Source organism: Denticeps clupeoides, chromosome 5 (assembly GCF_900700375.1).
Source record: "Denticeps clupeoides chromosome 5, fDenClu1.1, whole genome shotgun sequence".
Taxonomy (NCBI): Eukaryota; Metazoa; Chordata; class Actinopteri; order Clupeiformes; family Denticipitidae; genus Denticeps; species Denticeps clupeoides.
In genome coordinates this window covers 7,985,907-8,003,876 of record NC_041711.1, presented here as the reverse complement: position 1 = coordinate 8,003,876, position 17,970 = coordinate 7,985,907, and the positions used below count along the sequence as shown (strand labels likewise).

The following is a 17,970-nucleotide window of genomic DNA, read 5'->3' as shown; positions in this document are numbered from 1 at the left end:
TTGCTCAAATGAACCGCATACTGTTTAGGTCTACCTTCTTGTTTACACTTTGTGACTGAGAGTTAGAATACATTAGAAATTTAATGACTGAATATTAATTATAAAATCCAGGTATATACAGCTGAAAAAAAAATATTTTGAATGAATAGAGCATGAATAGGCAATTTGATACGTCTACGAATATTGAAATAAAACATTGCCACATTGTAACACCAATAAGTAGTGATGTGTTCAAACATTTATACAGCCTCATACACAGCCAGCTGTGCTGCTCTTTATGTTCTGACTATTAAGTGCACTTTTTAGCAGTTTGTGGTCCAGAAGCTCTTCTGTTGGATAAAACCAGATGAGCTAATCTTCAATCTCCATACACACCCATATAAACACAAAAAACATGACTGTTTTGCAGGTAACTGTCCTTCAATCACTTATTAATAACTTAATATTTCTCCACCAGAAGTTCTGTTTTCTTGTACAACGTATTATGATGATGGGGCTTTTTTAATTGAAACATCTAATGTGGCAACCTTTAACACTCAAAGAACCATTTGGACCCAGTTTCCACAAAAGAGAAAACAGCAGGAGCTGCAAATCCTTTTTGACATGAGAGATGAAGATATCTGTAAAGGTTCTCAGTCATCCAGGTCATGGTTATCTAAAAAAAAAAAACAGAAAGCCCTCTGGAATGGAAAGGAAAAACGCTGTCAAAAATCCATAACAAGTCCAGTTGCCAGTGAAATAACCTTTTTTGAGAGCGATTATTTTTTACTTTTATGCTATGTATAAATAAACTAGACTAGTGTTTTGCTTGTGAAATTGTATAAATGTCATTTGCAGCATTTGCAGCATTTATCGGACGCCCTTATCCAGAGCGACTAAATAAACATAAATGATTGCATTTTAAGGTTACAAACTGAGGGCATTCATCATCCTTCAGGGCCAGCTTTCTAGAATGGTCTGTTGAAGGTCCGACAATAGCAGTCTACTCCATCCAAGATTCAAGATTTTTATTTGTCATCTGCATAGCTTACATAAGCTGTATAAAATGCAGTGAAATGCATCCTGAACCGTTGTTTTATAGTTACAAAAAAAAAGTTATAAAAATAAATCTAATTTATTTAAAAAATTTTACATGAATAAGGCTGGTACAGAAAATTTTGCAAATATTTAGGTTTGAGGAGAACAGAAGACACAGGCAGACAGCACTGGGTGGTTGCTATGGATACTGAATTGACACAGTATGAAGCAATATGGAATGTTAAGTGAAATCAATAATTAAAAAATCAACAATATAGTGATCTTGGTTTTGCACTTCAGGGCCACCGTACTACAGCACTGGCTACGTGTTGAACTTTAGCACCGACATATGATCCGGTGTAGATTTTCTGTCTTCACAAAAGTCATGCCGTCATGTCAGATGCTCCTCCATCCTTAGGATTTGGTCTGGACTCCTGCTGAATCCTTTTGGTTGTTTACTTGTCTGTGCTGGTGCTCCTTCATGGGTTGCCATGGGAATCCATGTCCCATGAAATGTGACATCTTGGTGTCATTCCCACATTTATTGCTCAGTTATGTCACACCCTGGGATATAACCCTGACCAATGGTCTTTTTTCCACCCTGGATTCAGAGTTTTTAATTAAACAGTGTAATAATAATAAAAGGAGGACAGCTCCAGCATCACAAATCTAAGAGTAACTGTTTGAATAACTGACACTAGCAAAGCCTTAAGAGGAAAATTGGATTCTGTTTATGGATCTCGCAACTTTTGCATTGCCACACCCCACAGGTTACAGATGTGATAAACAGACCACCAGGTCTTCAAATTAGACCATTTTTGATAAAGAATGGGTTTCTTATAAATGTATAGGCCAAATACTTTTACTAGTATACTTTTTTTTTGGATCATTTATCAAAACCAAATTCTTTTGGATACGTATAACAATAATGAGATCTTCTGTGTTGATTCTTATTTTGTTGCATGTCCATGACTGTGTGTTGTAAATACGTGTTAGTAAGCACCCCTAGTGCATCTAGCACTCTTAACATTGATCCTGGTGCCGACTATTCGTATTGATGTGGTAGTGAACCACACTCCGGTTAAGGTGTCTTGCCCTGTTAGCAGTGCCTCACTTCTGTGCGTGCTTCTGTGTTGAGAACAAACAGGACAAATACAAAACCCACCAGGAAGAAGGAACACCCAAACAAAGGGAAATGAACATAGAAAAGAGAAGAGAGGCAACTTACATAACTTTATTTATATCCAGGTGTATATAGGGGGAATTAATTGTACAAAAAATACATTAAATTATATGAGAAGAAATGTGAGCAGCACAATAATTAACAGCACCATAATTAAAGAACTTGCTTAAATGAACAACAAATGTAAACAATCTACACAAATTTGACATTATACAGATTCATTGTATGCAGGCCTCTATACCTGGAAATTTCACTTCATAATTTCGCTTCATAATCTAACACTGTCTCTGTCTCTCTCCATGAGATTAAACAGGTGTAGCCTATGAAATCACAGACCGTAGATGTCTCACATGCATTAGGCTGAAAAATTATTTGAAGAGTATGGACATGGAAAAAGTATGATACTGTGGTGGAGGCAAATGGCATGCATTGCGAGTGGTAGGGAAATAAATTCTGCATGTGCAATGTAAATAGCTGAGTGTTTGAATGTGTGCTACATGTTAGTATTTGTATATACTTTGGTTGTTATACATGCAGTGAAGTTGACGGGAATTAAGCACTGTTAGGAAGTGTGCAGGACTGGGCAATAAGGGTGACCGCACTCCCATTGCTGGGCAAGCCAAACTAAAAGTTGATTGCTTGACTGCCTACTGGCCTTTGTATCAAAATAAAGCAAAGCTGTTCTGTGAAGCGTCTGTTGATGAGACAGAACAGTTTTCTAATGCCCACACAGGCCAACCCCTCAAACCCCTTTAGTATATGACTGTAATAATAAACAATCAAGGCATAACATTTCATAAGTAAGACTTTCTTTTCTTTTCTTGTTTGTTATGAAATTTTGTGTTCGTCAAATAACGTTATTCATGTTACATCTGTCGTTCCACCCCCACCATATAGGAAAGGCACAGATTCTGTACCGACACCTGTATATATTTACATTTACGGCATTTGGGTAAATGCCCTTATCCAGAGCAACTTAAAACGTGCTTTCATGTTACCATCAAGTAATCAGTTCTGGATCACTAGGACCCTAACTATGAATACAAATAATTTTAATCACTTGGTCTAAGTATTCTATAAAGAGGTATGTAGTCAGGGACTGTACTGTTCTGACCTCGAGTGGAAGGTAATTCCACCACCTAGGGGCCAAGACAGAGAAGAGTCTTCCTCACACTTTCAACGGTGGAGGAACCAGGCAAGCACTACTGGAAGGTCGGAGAGTGCGAGGTATAATACGTGCTGTGAGGTATGATGGTGAAACCCCATGTTTGGCTTTGTAGGTCAGCATCAGTATTCTAAATCTGATGCGTGGGGCAGCTACTGGGAGCCAGTGGAGGATGAGTAGCAGTGAGGTGGTGTGGGAGAATTTAGGAATGCCAGTCAAGCTGCTGTGTTTTGTATTAGTTGTGGAGGCTGGATGGCATTCAGAGGTAGACCTGCCAGAAGGGAGTTACAGTAATCCAGTCGTGAGATTACTAGGGACTGAACATGTATCTAGGCGACCTGTGCTGATAGATAAGGGCGGATACGTCAGATAATGTAGAGAAGGGAATCTACATATTGGTGATGTGAGTCGAGAAAGAGAGTTGGTTGTCTCCTTGGTAGATAGCAAGATCCTTATAAGGTGAAGAATATGCTGGAATGAATATTAGTTCCAGGGTTTCGGCAGGTTTAAAGGATCCAAATTTAAGACTTTTAAAGACCTTTTTATGGTCACGTTCATCAAATTTAAGACCCTTGTAGATTGTCAACTAGTTTTATACAAGGGCCAGATTTTTCTCAGCAGACACTGTGAGAGCCAGATGCTTCTCCAAAATACAATATTAAGTAATATAGTGTTATTTCATACATTAATTTTGTTATTTTTCAGCCTTTGTCAATGTTAAAAGAGAAGATGAGTTGTGTGTGTCAAGTACAGCGACTTTTAGTACGGTGTTATTGGTTGTGATGTGTTTTTGGTTTTACTGACTGGTGCTCATTAATGGGTCCAGGACTAAATGAACACTAATAATAACTGGCTATGTTCCAGCTTTGAAAATTGTTCTAGAGTAGATGGAGAGTCTTTTAATGGTAGAGTAAGGGTTGTTGTGTATATGTTGTATATATTGTATAGTTAGTTCATTGTCTATAGAAAGTATATTAAATATAAAACATAAAGTATTTTTTTCTTGTCAGAAAAGATTTATTGTGTACAGCTCATTGTCTATAGTTCTATACAAGTCTACACAAAGTTTATCATGAAGACTGTCAGGGTCTTTCAGTGAACATTGCTGCCCTTTTTTGTGGTCTTTGTATTTGCATTGTTCTGCATGTATTAGGGGTGTAGCGTATGTTAATTTCGAATGAAAAAATACCTATATGCAGATTACATTTTGAACATAAGACATATGCTATATTTTCAAAAACCGCTTCTCTATCCAGTTATTTACGACTCGGTCGTAAATACATGTCTGACAAACCAAGACAAATTTGCCGGTTTATGGTTCTTTAATTCTGTATTCCACTTTGGCCCTGACAGACGTCCATTCCTGTAAATTGAGCGCCACCCCGTCCCAAGATGGCGGCTCTGATGACGCATTCGCTCTTTTAGACGCCCCCATTCAACGCGGCATCTAGTGAATATATTGTGGCAGGCGGGGGAGGAGAGCAGGACTCGGAGTGGCGGTGTTCTATTATTTCATCCTACATATCGAAACGTCCTACCAAAGGCAACTGCGCATGAGCATGCCCTTAAACGCTAAGTGCTGCGGCATCTGGAGTACTTAAAGGTAAACACGGCAAGTACAGCACCAAATAATTGTGTTTCTGAGCTATCAGAACATACCTGTGGTTTTTGGACAGTATAATAGTATAATTATTATATAAAGAAGTTGCACATGGTATTTATACAGCTAGCCCGTACTTGATAAGTGGCTTTAAACGTCTATCGTGATATGAATGATGATGTGTTGTGTGTTTATTGATGTATGAATTTTTAAAGTGAGTCGGGAAGTAGGGGGCGGGGTTAAGTCAGCGAGAGCTCAGTTTCACGAGTGGAGTGGAACATGCATATGAGCGCCTTTTTGGGGGGAGACCTGTGTTTGCAGTGATTACGACTGTGTGTCCTGTATTTGAAGTGTGTTCACCCGTTTTTATTAATTGCAGTGTTAATGACCGTGGGTCCTGAAGCGAAGTATGTTGACTCGCTCTCGCTGTGAGCTGTTTGTTGCGATTATTTAACCTTTGTTGTCTTCAGTGATTCCCCCCCCCCCTTTTTTTTTTAACTTTGCCCTTCTTTTTTGTCTGAAAATAACATGGGATGTTCCATACTATGCTATTTGTATTTTTGTAAATAACTATTTTTATTAAATTACATTTTTTATTCAAATTTATAGCGCTGTGGTCTTTCTGGTGACAATTTCACCCTGTCAGTTTTAGTGGCGCCATGGGTCAAACTATTGCCCTTTCCAGGCAGACAACATAAAATGACTTCGAAAAGTCACAGTCACATGCACACATGCACCCCCAACACACACACACACACACACACACACACACACACACACTTCAAAGCAACAGGTATTCCAACTCTCAGACACACATTGGGGCTCCAGTTAAAACATCTGTGGACATCTGTAAATATTGTTCATTTCACACCTTTGATGTCTGATTGGGAACAAGATAACAATAAACACTAATGTGACAGTGGACGAGTGCCTGATATCATTCAGAGATCGATGTGAATTCAGACAATATATATACCAAGTAAACCCGGCAAGTATGGCATCAAAATCTGGACAGAGAGAAAAACAAGGGCCAGCGTGTGGTTCTCGACATGACAGAGGGTCTTCAGGGACACACTATCACATGTGACCTCTTTTTCATATCCTATGCCCTTGGGCAGGAGCTGCTAAGGAAGAAGCTGAACATGGTGGGAACTGTGAGAGAATAAACCAGAGCTTCCCCCTGCCCTTCTACCAATGAAAGAAGGAGAAATTCTCTGCCGAGTTTGTTTTCACTGATACACAAAAAGAGGAAAAAATGTGCTTCTCATGAGCACTATGCATCGGGATACTACACTTGGTGCCACAGCGGACAAAAAGCCCCAGATCATCTTGGACTACAACAAGAACAAAGGGGGATTTGACAACCTCGATAAGGTATTGTTACTTTTTCCTTGTAATATTTGTCCATTCAGGTCAATGCATTGCATTCATGTGTAAGAAATTAAGAATTCATTTTTTGACAAATTTGTTTATTACTTTTGCTGCATGCCACCAGTGTGTACAGTTGTAAACGGATGACAGCCCGTTTGGAGGAGGCTGTTCCTTGAGGAACTTGGAAGGGAACTTGTGACACGCCAGGTCCTTCATCGCACGCCAGCCTGTGCCAGCTTGGTCATGGAGGTCCAGCAGGACGCATCAACCTCGGCAACTGCCTTCCCTCACCCAGCAGCTTCTCCTCACCCATTATCCAAAAAGAAGAGGTGCAAATTCTGCTTGTATGACAACAAAACCAGTAGGAGGTGCAAGAAGTGCAATGCACATATTTGTAAAAAACATTGTAATCTGCCTCTCATGCACACACTGACTATTTTTATTTTATTAATTTTAAGAAGGTGTGTGCAAATCCCATTTGTTAGCATGCTCTTATCATGTAAATGGTTTATTGTTCATAAAGTATATGCAGTATGTGCTAATGTGTTGGAATGTTGGCTAACAATATATAATATACAACAATATATATGTGATCATTTTATCCCTTGTGATTTATAAGCAATGAAACACCCCAGGTTTTACCAGTTTCTGATATTCTGATATTCTAGTTTTGTGCCTCTGATCATAACCATAGTGAAAATATATATATTTTTTGGAAATAATTAGTATTATTTTGGTTAAATGGTCTATAATACCACGTTTTTAAGTGTAAAAATTTATCTTAAAATACTGCAAACAAGCTCACTAAAAGAGTGAAATAAATAAGTGTGGTTTTCATTTAATCTCTTGTGTTTTATAAGCCAACACACCAGGTAAAATGTTACCGGGAGGACAAAAGGTGCGTAGTAAACGAGAAGAAAACACAAGGGTTAATAAAGCTACGGCATTTTTCTACATCCCTGGACCTGACCAGATTATAAAAAAGGTGGTGGCAGCAACCCGATCTGAATTTTTCTTACTTCCCAGTCTTGTATTTTATGTTTCAATAAAAAAAAACGCAAAAGTACCTCCATAAAGGAAACACAGGAGATTATTGTCCGAACTCGGACTTTTAATTCATTTGAAATAATTTAATTCAGAAACCTAATTAAAACATTAAGGACGACAAAAACATAATGGGGCGAATCATGAGAATTAAGGAGACGCTTCAGTCATCTCACCCAAAACAGAAATCGCTCTTCATTTGCACTGGGGCCAGCAGGTGGCGCCACCAGATTCTCTTTATCTTCAAATCCACTTGGAGGTCGGAATGCAGGACTTCTCTCCGCCTGGTCTTGCCTGACTATCTACACTACTGTGTACCGCTTCCCATGTAAATTCCCCAATTTACAGACCCGCAAAGCATGCTGGTCTCAAACCCTTGGCCGGCTAACAAATATCATTCTCATGATTCCCGCTACATCACCATTACTAAACATATCGGCAATGTTTTGCATACAAGGTTAACATGACTTTCAAGAAGTAACTGTAATGTAATGACAACTGTTTCCTCTAGAAATTGTAACGGATTACAATTAAAACGTTTATGTAATGAATTCGTTGCTGTAACTCGTTACTCCCCAAAACTTTACCATTAATACACCTGGCCACTATATCCAAGAGATATAGACCAGGTCTGTCAAGAACGTACATTTCATTAGAAATCACAATATTTTAAATCTGTGATCGACCACAACATGGTGTAAGTGCTCAATAAATGTTCTTTTCTATTAAATCACAAGTTATTTCACGTCTTACAATGAAAGTCATATTCCCACGAATTCAGACACATCAAAGCCAAGGAGCATTCCCATACTGCTTTTGTGTGTTGATTAAATATTTGTTAAAATAAGGTCTTATGCTACGCCTGAGCTGCCGGGGTCTCTGGGAGAAACAGAAGCGTCATTGTGGTCCGAAATAAAGCAAATCGGCTCCACGTGACGCGCGGCGCTGGCCCGGCGTCCGGGTTTTAGTACCGGAGGCGGAGAGGCGGAGAGGCGAGCAGCGCGCACCGTAAGACGTTTCTCCTGCTCGGTCCGTGGCGCCAGGTTGGGAACGGGAATGCTATAAAGCGGGAATAACGCGGTCGCGTGTTTCCCAAACCTCGACGACATTCCGCACGGTTAACAGTTATGGCGTATAAATGCACCACTAGTTATTTAGCATAACGCTAATCACCAAGATATGGCAAACCATGAACGCGTCATAACAGCGATTTTGCGAGACGTCACATTAGAAGCAGTGTTTGCTTGTATGGCCGTAAGCTGTCATTTCTGCGTGTCGCACAGGAGCTAGCAGCGGTCTGAGGATGGCTTGCAGCGGGGAGACAGAGTTCAGTAGCCTCGCCCAAACATGCAGCTCCAGCGTTCAGAAGATCACACAGTACAGTGAGTGACAGCCGTCACCTCTCCTCTCCTTCATGCATGAAATCATACTCGTTATCCTCATCTGGTATTTCTACATGCAACATTGCTTTGCCATTTTGTACCTCATGTGTACAGCTGGCCAGATCAAAACCATGCTGTACCAGCTGGGGACAAGACAGGACACGCCAGAGCTCCAGGACCGACTGTAAGTGACATTTCTCCTTCTGATACACAGAACGACATTTCATATGCCACAACATCCACAATGTTGGCTGATCTAGGATGTTTACTTGCCATTAAAAGTATTTAAGTCATTAATAAGTGCCATTAATGAAGGTTTCATCTCAACACCCACTATTTGTCATGCATGCAACATGAATATCGATGCACATGAATAATGTGCTGCTATAGAATATTACATTTTCAAAATCACTTTGAATTATTTCTTGTGTTTTGTTCCAGTATCATTTTGAAGAAAGCATTTCTAACCTCAAACATTTGTTTATTGTGCCACAATTCTCATTTTCATGCAGTCAGCAGGTGCAGATTTATACAAACCAACTGGCTAAGGAGACTAACAGACACCTGAAGGAGCTGGGCTCACTCCCTCCACCTCTCTCACCATCACAGCAGGTGAGTGAGGTCTGGTGGGTGTGCGTGAGTGTGTGTCTTACACTTCTTATACAAATCAATTTCCCCTGGAGCAATTCAGGGTAAGTGTCTTCTTCAGGGACCCGATGGATCCCTGAGTGTGGTCATCTGGTCCATGGGCGAGCATCATATCCATCACAGTCACTAGCTGGCGACTTTAAGTTTGTCTGTTGAATCCTGGCATTAGATCTCAAGTGAACACTTATAATCGCATCACACAACAGTACAGAGGATATCAGCTTCATAGGAAGCCATGTATGTTCAGACACTTGTGTAGATTGATGTAGAGGTGTAGTATTGATGTAGGATTTGCATTATAATAGTTTAGTAGTTATGTCAAAGGCAACACTGATCATACAGTAGACTGGGACACTCTGATACATTATCTCTGTTGATGCCCAACCTGCTTTAAATGTGGATATATTAAAATGCCAGGCCTGTGCACCTCCTCTGCACAGCGGCAGCAGAAGATCCAGAAAGAGCGACTGATGAACGACTTCTCAGCTGCACTGAACAACTTCCAGGTGGTGCAGCGGCGCGCGGCTGAAAAAGAGAAAGAGTCCGTTGCCAGGGCTTGCCTGGTGGTAAGGCCCCCTCTGACTCACTCTCTGACTTTCTATTCAAGATGAGGCATGGCAAAATGCAAAATGACTTTCTGTCCTTGCAGATTGGTGAGGGTAGCCAAGATGAACAGCTTGTTAGATTTGAAAGGTCTGTATTATTTGTAACTATTTTTACGCCCCTAATTACCATAGCTCATGTAAAATGCAGGTCGTTATTGCTTGTCATAAACCTTCTGATTTTAGTTTGCAAGATATTGAATTGCCTACTACTCCTGCTGAAAAGGACATTGAACCATGAATCAGCCACTATGAAGACATTCATAGATATTTTGATCATAGTTATGTAACAGTGGATTGTTTCCTCTTTTTTTTATTAAGTTCCCTTTTTTGTTTTATATTTAAGGTCTTATTTTCACTTTAAATAATTGCTATATTGTTCTGATTCTGAGTGCAGTAATGAAGAACAGAGTGAAATTCAGATCCAGGAGGAGATGACTGTATCACAAGAGGACCTGGACATCATTAGAGAGAGAGAAAGTAACATCCGGCAGCTGGAGGTGAGTAAACTGATGTTTAGAAAAATGTTCCAAAAGTCCAAAATAAGATATGTACATTTTATGTTACAGCCTTATTCTAAAATGGATGAAATGAATTTTTTCCACAATTCCCATAATGACAATGTGAACGTTTTTGGCAAATTTATTTGAAAAAAAAATAAAATAAATAAAAAACCAAGTACATAAGTATTCACAGTCTTTGCTCAATACTTTGTCGATGGACCAGCAATTACAGCCTCAAGTATTTTTGAATATGATGCCACAAGCTTGGAACTCCTATTCATGGCCAGTTTGGCCCATTCTTCTTTGCAGCACCTCTCAAGATCTCTCCAGAGATGTTCAATCTGTGGGCCACTCAAAGATATTCACAGAGTTGTCCTGAAGCCACTCCTTTAATATCTTGGATGTGTTCTTAGGGTCGCTGAAGAGCACCTTGTAGCAGGTTTTCATCCAGGATGCCAGTGAACATTGCTGCAGTCATCTTTCCCTCTATCCCGACTAGTCTCCCAGTTCCGTTAGCTGCCACCACCATGCTTCACTGTAGGGATGGTATTGTACTAGTGTCACGTCCCCGTCTAGGGGTTGGGAAACATGACAACAAACAAGATGGAATATGTGCGGTGGGAATACACAGATATCAGGCCCAAGTGAAATATTGTGCTTTTATTTATAGTGAGTAGTGAACAACAATCCAAACCTAAAGTGCTATATACAACAACAATCCACAGGAGGACAACACACCATGAAAGGAGAGACAATACAAATACACCACAAAGCCACAACTAACCACACTAATCACTAACACACAACAAAGGCTTATCCAACTCTAACACAATCCAAAAACTCCAACTCCACATCTCTCCTCTCGCTTCCTCCTCCTCCGGCTCCACAACAATGAGCCTCAAATGGAGGCTTGAATTGTCCTTAAGTAGTTCTCAGTCCTGTGCGTTGATTGGCTGAAAGGTGACAAGGGAATTGGTCGGCGTAACCGTAATCCAAATTTCCGCCCCAGCAGACAGCCTAAAAGAGAAACACGCACAACACCCCAAACGATTCTACGGCCTAAAGGACGTAACACTAGTGATGAGTGGTGCCTGGTTTCCTCCAACTGTGACACCTGGCGTCCATGTATCTCATGGTCTGAGAGTCCTTCAGGTGCCTTTTGGCAAACTCCAGGAAGGCTGCCATGTGCCTTTTAGTAAGGAGTGGCTTCCGTCTGGCCACTACCAGACAGGCCTGATTGGTGGATTGCTGCAGAGATGGTTGTTCTTCTAGAAGGTTCTCCTCTGTCCACAGAGGACATCTGGAGAGTTGACAGAGTGACCATCGGGTTCTTGGTCACCTGCCTGACTAAGGTCCTTCTCCCCTGATCTCTCAGTGGTTTTGAACTTCAACTTGCAGATGATTGAGGCCACTTTGCTCATTGCTGCAGAGCTGAAGAAATTTGTCAACTGTGGGACCTTATACAGACAGGTGTGTGTCTTTCCAAATCAGGACCAATCAACTGTTTTTTTCCACAGGTGGACTCCAAGTAAGCTGTAGAAACATATCAAGGATGATCTGGAGAAACAGGATGCACCTGAGCTCAATTTTGAGCTTCATGGTAAAGGCTGTGAATACTTATGTACATGTGCCTCTCAGTTTTTTTTTTTACATTTTTAATACATTTGGCAAAACCTCAAGTAAACTTTTTTTCATCCTGTCATTATGGGGTGTTGTGTGTGTATAGAGTTCCGAGGAAAAATACTTTCCGGATGCACTGTGCAGTAATCTTCACAAACTGCTATCAGAAAATGAACTTAAATCTCAATTCTGCTTCAGTCACAAATAATGGATGTGAATCAGATCTTTAAAGACATCGCAGTGATGATCCATGACCAGGGGGAGATGATAGGTGAGAGGGTCTCGTCACGTCAAAATGAAAACCTTGCGATGACGTTCCCCCACTTAACCTGTTGCTTGATACCTGTGACAGACAGCATTGAGGCGAATGTCGAGAGTGCAGAGGTCCACGTAGAGAGAGGGGCGGAGCAACTGCAGAGGGCTGCCTACTATCAGGTAAGGCAGAGACCTGGCAAAGAAACAGCACAGGAACACAGAACCATAACCATTGTTTCTGTCACAGAGAAAGTCCCGGAAGAGGAAGTGCATTCTTGCTCTTGTCTTGTCTTTCATAGTGGCCATTATTGGTCTTATCATCTGGAGGAGCCAAATGATCACATGAACCACACAACACGTCTGTCTTCATACTGATACAGGGACTATTAGAGTGAGAGAATGTTTTTTTTTATGTGTGTGTGTTTGTAACAAGCAGTTGCACTTTTCTGTAGTTTGCTTATCAATGAGGCTGTTGAAGTGATTGAAGAGATTTTAAACATTTTTATGATTGCTTCTGTGGGCGACGCAGTTATGCCAAGTGCTAACAGAGATTATGCAAAGTAAGAATAAAGTAGTCTAATTTTCATTTTAACAAGATAACCAGGTAGTGGTGTGAGTCAGAAAATCTCACAATATGTCCTTTGTCTGCCATTTGACAAATAATGTTTGAGAGTCTATCTTTTTTGTATAAATGATTTTTGTATAAATATATATAGTTTGTGGTTCTAAATTATTGATTCTAATAGTTGACATTCAGTTTGTTTTTAATGCTCATCGTTTAGTTGTAACATTTAAGTACCAGATGTTGATAAATAGAGGAATTGGTAATGATCTTTATAATTCAGTTTCCCAAAAGCATCACTGTAATTGGAACATTGTTAAAGGATCAGTTTTATATTCCTCATGATGATCTTAGCCTTAAAAATGTTTAGTAAAACATAGTCATGAATATGTTTTGAAAATTGCTAATAAAGTTTCTTTAGCATTGTTTTGCCAATTTTTTCAATTCCATAAAGAAGAAACATTTGTGTTAGCTTTTTTACTATCTGCTATCACATCTGTTCATAAAATCAGTGTAGCAGAGAGAAAAAATCAGGGGCAGTGGTGGCCTAACAGGTAAGAGAACGAACCCGTTGTCAGAAGGTTTCTGGTTTAAATCCTGAACGGCCAAGGTGCACTGAGGTCCACTTGAACAAGGTACCGTCCCCACACACTGCTCCCTGGGCACTCCCTGGCTGCCCACTGCTCACTAAAGTAAAGTAAAGTGAAGTGATTGTCACATGTGATACACAGCAGCACAGCACACAGTGAAATTTGTCCTCTGCATTTAACCCTTTAAGGGTGGTAGTAGCTTAGTGGGTAGCACACTTGCCTGTGAACCAGAAGACCCAGGTTTGAATCCTGCTTACTACCATTGTGTCCCTGAGCAAGACACTTAACCCTAAATTGCTCCAGGGGGGGACTGTCCCTGTAAATACTGATTGTAAGTCGCTCTGGATAAAGGCGTCTGATAAATGCTGTAAATGCAAATGTAACCCATAACCCTGAGTGAGCAGTGGGCAGCTATGACAGGTGCCTAGGGAGCAGTGTGTGGGGACGGTGCTTTGCTCAGTGGCACCTTGGCGGATGCCCCAGTGGTGTCTGTTAAATACAGAGGGCACGTTTCACCGTGTTTCACAATGACATTCACTTCGATTTCACTTTTCAGTATTTATGGTTCTGTCTGCAACCTAACCATGACTAGCTATTGCCCAACATACACTTCATGTGTGGTCAGCAGACCAAATACAGCTCTCAAACAGACAAAAATACAGGCCTTTAAATTCCCCACAAATCACTTTTTCCAAATAATTTTTTTTCACCCCATAATGATGTGAAAAAAGTTTGGCAAATTTTATAAAAGAAAAAAAAACTGAGAAAGCACTTTCATAGCCTTTGCCATGAAGCTCAAAATTGAGCTGTGAATACTTTCCAGATGCACTGTATGTATTGGAATACATTGGAAACATCCTTCCAAGCAGTTCTGATTTAAATTGAAAACATAAACCAGACACATGTCATGCAGACATGGTAGCATTCTTTGCATGTGTGTGAATATCATATCTCAAGTATACTGTTCACCGGGACTAGGATGAACTAATGAGATTTTGGCCTTTAACTAAAGACATGCATAATGTGGATATGGATACTGAATTGCTCTGCAAATTAGCACAGAGATGACATAAGGCACAATCTACAAAATGTGGTTGTAATGATATGCTTCACCATGGTTCAGGAGTTTTCCCTTTGATCCATTTCCCTTAAGGCACATGCTTGGGCATACACCTCTTCTGAATTGTGGCTGTGGGAGTTTGAAGAGGCCTTATATCTCAAAAACCTTTTTATTGTGTTTATCCCGCAAATGAACACCTATTATGTGCCCTGTAATGTTATTTGGTCTTGAACTGATGTATTAAGTATTGATGTATTGAATGCTGTCTATCACCATGCTATATATTAATGGTAATCCCTGTATTGTTAATCACAACAGAATATCAGACCTGCAAGACCCACTCTATGTAAAAATGTTCATGATGGAAGATTGTACTGGGAGGAATGAGGCTGGTCTACTCCACACAGTGTATCTTTCATGTATATGGGAGGCAGGAAAAGAAGCATGGACTCCAGTGATATCCCCCGCCCTTTTGCTACATTGTCCTTTATAAAGAATGAACAATTCCCTTGGGCTCTCAGAGGGAAAGGTCAGTTAAAAATATTCCATCTGTTTGTTATGTGTGAGCTGTGAGAGGAGCTTGTTTTCTATCTCCCCTTCTCTGTCAGATCGGAGAAGGCCTTTTCATTCAATGGTACGACCTTTTATACCAGGTTACAGAGGTGCAGCACTGATGCAGGATTGATGAAGTCCTCCCTGGCCTGTCTTGCTGGAGCTCAGGAAATGAGAATGGAGGGCATGCCTGTATTGTATCACCTGGTTTCTTATCAAATTGCAGAACAGTGTTTTGCACATAGAGAGGAAGTACAATATATTCAGCAAGCACATATCTGCAAAAATCTCAGCCTAGAAAAAATCAGACCCTGATTCTAGGCAAAGGTTCATCCTCATTTTATAAATAATAAATGAATGGGACATAAAACCTTTTTAATTGAAGTGTGACAAACAAATAAACCTAATTTATCTAATCTATCTGTCTTAGTCTCTGTGGCCAGTCAGAATCAGTAATGAGCTGGTATGCTCTCCAATCAGATAATTTCCCCAGTTCCTCCGTCTCAATTAAAGCATCTGATAAAGATTTGCATTCCGCAACAACAGAAAGTCCAACATGTGTAATTTGTCTTGAAGTGGTCATGGTGGCACAGTGCAGGGAGGATGCAAATGCACGATTCCAAAAACAAAATAGCGATTAAATGACGAAACAGGGAAACCTGACCTGACAGATATCAACAATTACCAACCAGTTTCTCTCCTCTCATTTCTTTTTAAAATACTTGAGCGCTGTGTCTACAATCAGCTATCATTTCATCTGTCACAGAACAACCTCCTGGATCCTAACCAGTCTGGCTTCAGAACAGCTCATTCTACTGAGACGTTCCGTCTGGCTGTTTGTGAGAATGTGGCCAGATCAGCAAAACTGTCATCGGTACTTATTCTCCTTGACCTCTCTGCAGCATTCGACACAGTTAACCACAAGAGGCTTCGAATTCAGGGCTCAGCATGGCAGTGGTTTGCTTCCTACCCTTATGAGTGATCTTCCAAGTGACTTGGAAAGGATCCACCTGGGGTCCCTCAATTCTCAGTACTAAGTCCTCTCCTTTTCTCCCTCTTGCTTCCAAAATCTCTGCATGTCTAACTGACATCTCATCTTGGATGGCAGCCCATAACCTCAAACTCAATCCCACCAAAACTGAACTAATATTCATTCGAGCAGATTCTTCACCACATCAGGATCTTGATATTTACCGGGACAACTCACAGCTCTCTCCGTCTACAACAGCCCGCAACCTTGGAGTAACAATAGGCAACCAACTCTCCTTCTCGACTCATATAAGCAGTCTTCCCTCCACTGGCTCCCAGTAGCTGCACGCATCAGATTCAAAATACTGATTAATTGATTGATTGATAAAACCCTTTATTGCTATTGCAACCATGTCAAAAGTACAAGTACTTCTGAAACTTGGCCATCGAACTGACCATACGTAAACACAGCATAGTACATTGGGGGGTGGACAAGTCAGGAAGATAGGGGACAAGGTCAGAATCAAAAGCAGAGTACACATTAGGATAGAAGAGGGGGATAAAAAAAAAAAAAAAAAAGACCCTCAGATTTTACTCCAATGGGGAGTACATTGTGGGAACCGTAAAAACAAAACACCTCAACAGCATAAGCACATAGGCAACATATAAAGTAATTGCCACAGGGGAGGGGAAAAAATGCAGTGGATGAAATCCCACATAAACGAGCATCAGTCCTGGTGCTGCTGCCAAAAGGCGCACACACAGACCCACCACTTCACACTGGGGGATACGAAGCAGGTGGAGGCGTGAGGTAGGGGGAGTGCATATCAGTGCATGTGTACAATACAGGCCAAAGGTTTGGACTCACCTTCTCATTCAATGTGTTTTTTTATTTTCATGACCATTTACATTGGTAGATTCTCACTGAAGGCATCAAAACTATGAATGAACAAGTGTCCTTGGGTTGGGGAAGTAAGGGAGAGAGTGTATGAATGAGTCAAGCTGTCCCTGCCCCGATGGGAGATGTTGATGAGGGGAGCTGAATGCAGATAGGAAGAGTTGTTTGGGTTTTTTGGCCGAAGAGCTGAAACTTTTGCAGCTGTTCTATAGTCTCTGGTCTGCTCCATCCAAATTTTTGTGCAAAGCCTCTAGCCTCTCCACAATGTTGTCCAGTTTCTGATCAATAGTCCCAGTGATGGTATCCAATTTGCGATCAATCTGTACACTCATGGCTCTGCCCATCCCATCAGTCCTGTGCATAGTGTATAGTAAATTCCTTCATTAAATGAAATGGACGCACAGATAAACCAAAGGATCCATTCTACTAATATTACATTTACATTTAAGGCATTTGGCTGGCCTACAAATGCTGTAGCACCATCCTACCTCACAGCCCTTATTATACCTTGCACTGCATTCTCTGAACCTCCAGTTTACATTTACATATTTACATTTACGGCATTTATCAGACGCCCTTATCCAGAGCGACTTACAACCAGTAGTTACAGGGGACAGTCCCCCTGGAGCAACTTAGGGTTAAGTGTCTTGCTCAGGGACACAATGGTAGTAAGCGGGATTTGAACCCGGGTCTTCTGGTTCATAGGCGAGTGTGTTACCCACTAGGCTACTACCACCCAGTTCTGCTCGCCTGGTCCCTCCATCTCTGAAAATAAAAGGAAGACACTCATCTAGACTCTTCTCCGTCTTGGTGGTGGAATTAACTTTCCCTTGAGGTCAGAACACAGTCACTGAGCATTTTCAAAAGGCAGCTCAAGACCTTCCTCTTTAGAGAATATTTAGATGAACTTATAACCTTCTTATAAGTTAACTGTCTTACTTATGTATAG

The 17,970-nt window shown here is 40.7% G+C and overlaps 1 protein-coding gene and 1 long non-coding RNA gene across 4 annotated transcripts; both read left to right on the top strand.

Moving 5' to 3' along the window:
- The first annotated feature begins 4,838 nt into the window (after positions 1 to 4,838).
- LOC114791347 (uncharacterized) lies at positions 4,839 to 6,604 on the top strand. The gene is made up of 3 exons (XR_003749980.1): positions 4,839 to 4,968; positions 6,084 to 6,339; positions 6,461 to 6,604. It is a non-coding gene; the product is annotated as an uncharacterized LOC114791347 (long non-coding RNA).
- Positions 6,605 to 8,253: 1,649 nt separating this feature from the next.
- On the top strand, positions 8,254 to 13,377 carry stx12l (syntaxin 12, like). Of its 3 annotated transcripts, none has more exons than XM_028980688.1 (10): positions 8,254 to 8,388; positions 8,664 to 8,762; positions 8,877 to 8,946; positions 9,275 to 9,374; positions 9,851 to 9,976; positions 10,060 to 10,103; positions 10,410 to 10,512; positions 12,334 to 12,406; positions 12,488 to 12,570; positions 12,690 to 13,377. In XM_028980688.1, exons 2-10 carry the CDS (start codon positions 8,684 to 8,686, stop codon positions 12,726 to 12,728), a joined length of 717 nt encoding a protein of 238 aa, XP_028836521.1. In that variant the 5' UTR covers positions 8,254 to 8,388; positions 8,664 to 8,683; the 3' UTR covers positions 12,729 to 13,377. The 3 variants fall into 3 exon arrangements, with proteins under 3 accessions (XP_028836521.1, XP_028836519.1, XP_028836520.1); XM_028980686.1 differs by having other exon boundaries at positions 12,638 to 13,101; XM_028980687.1 differs by having other exon boundaries at positions 8,330 to 8,423; positions 12,638 to 13,101.
- The last annotated feature ends 4,593 nt before the right edge of the window (positions 13,378 to 17,970 follow it).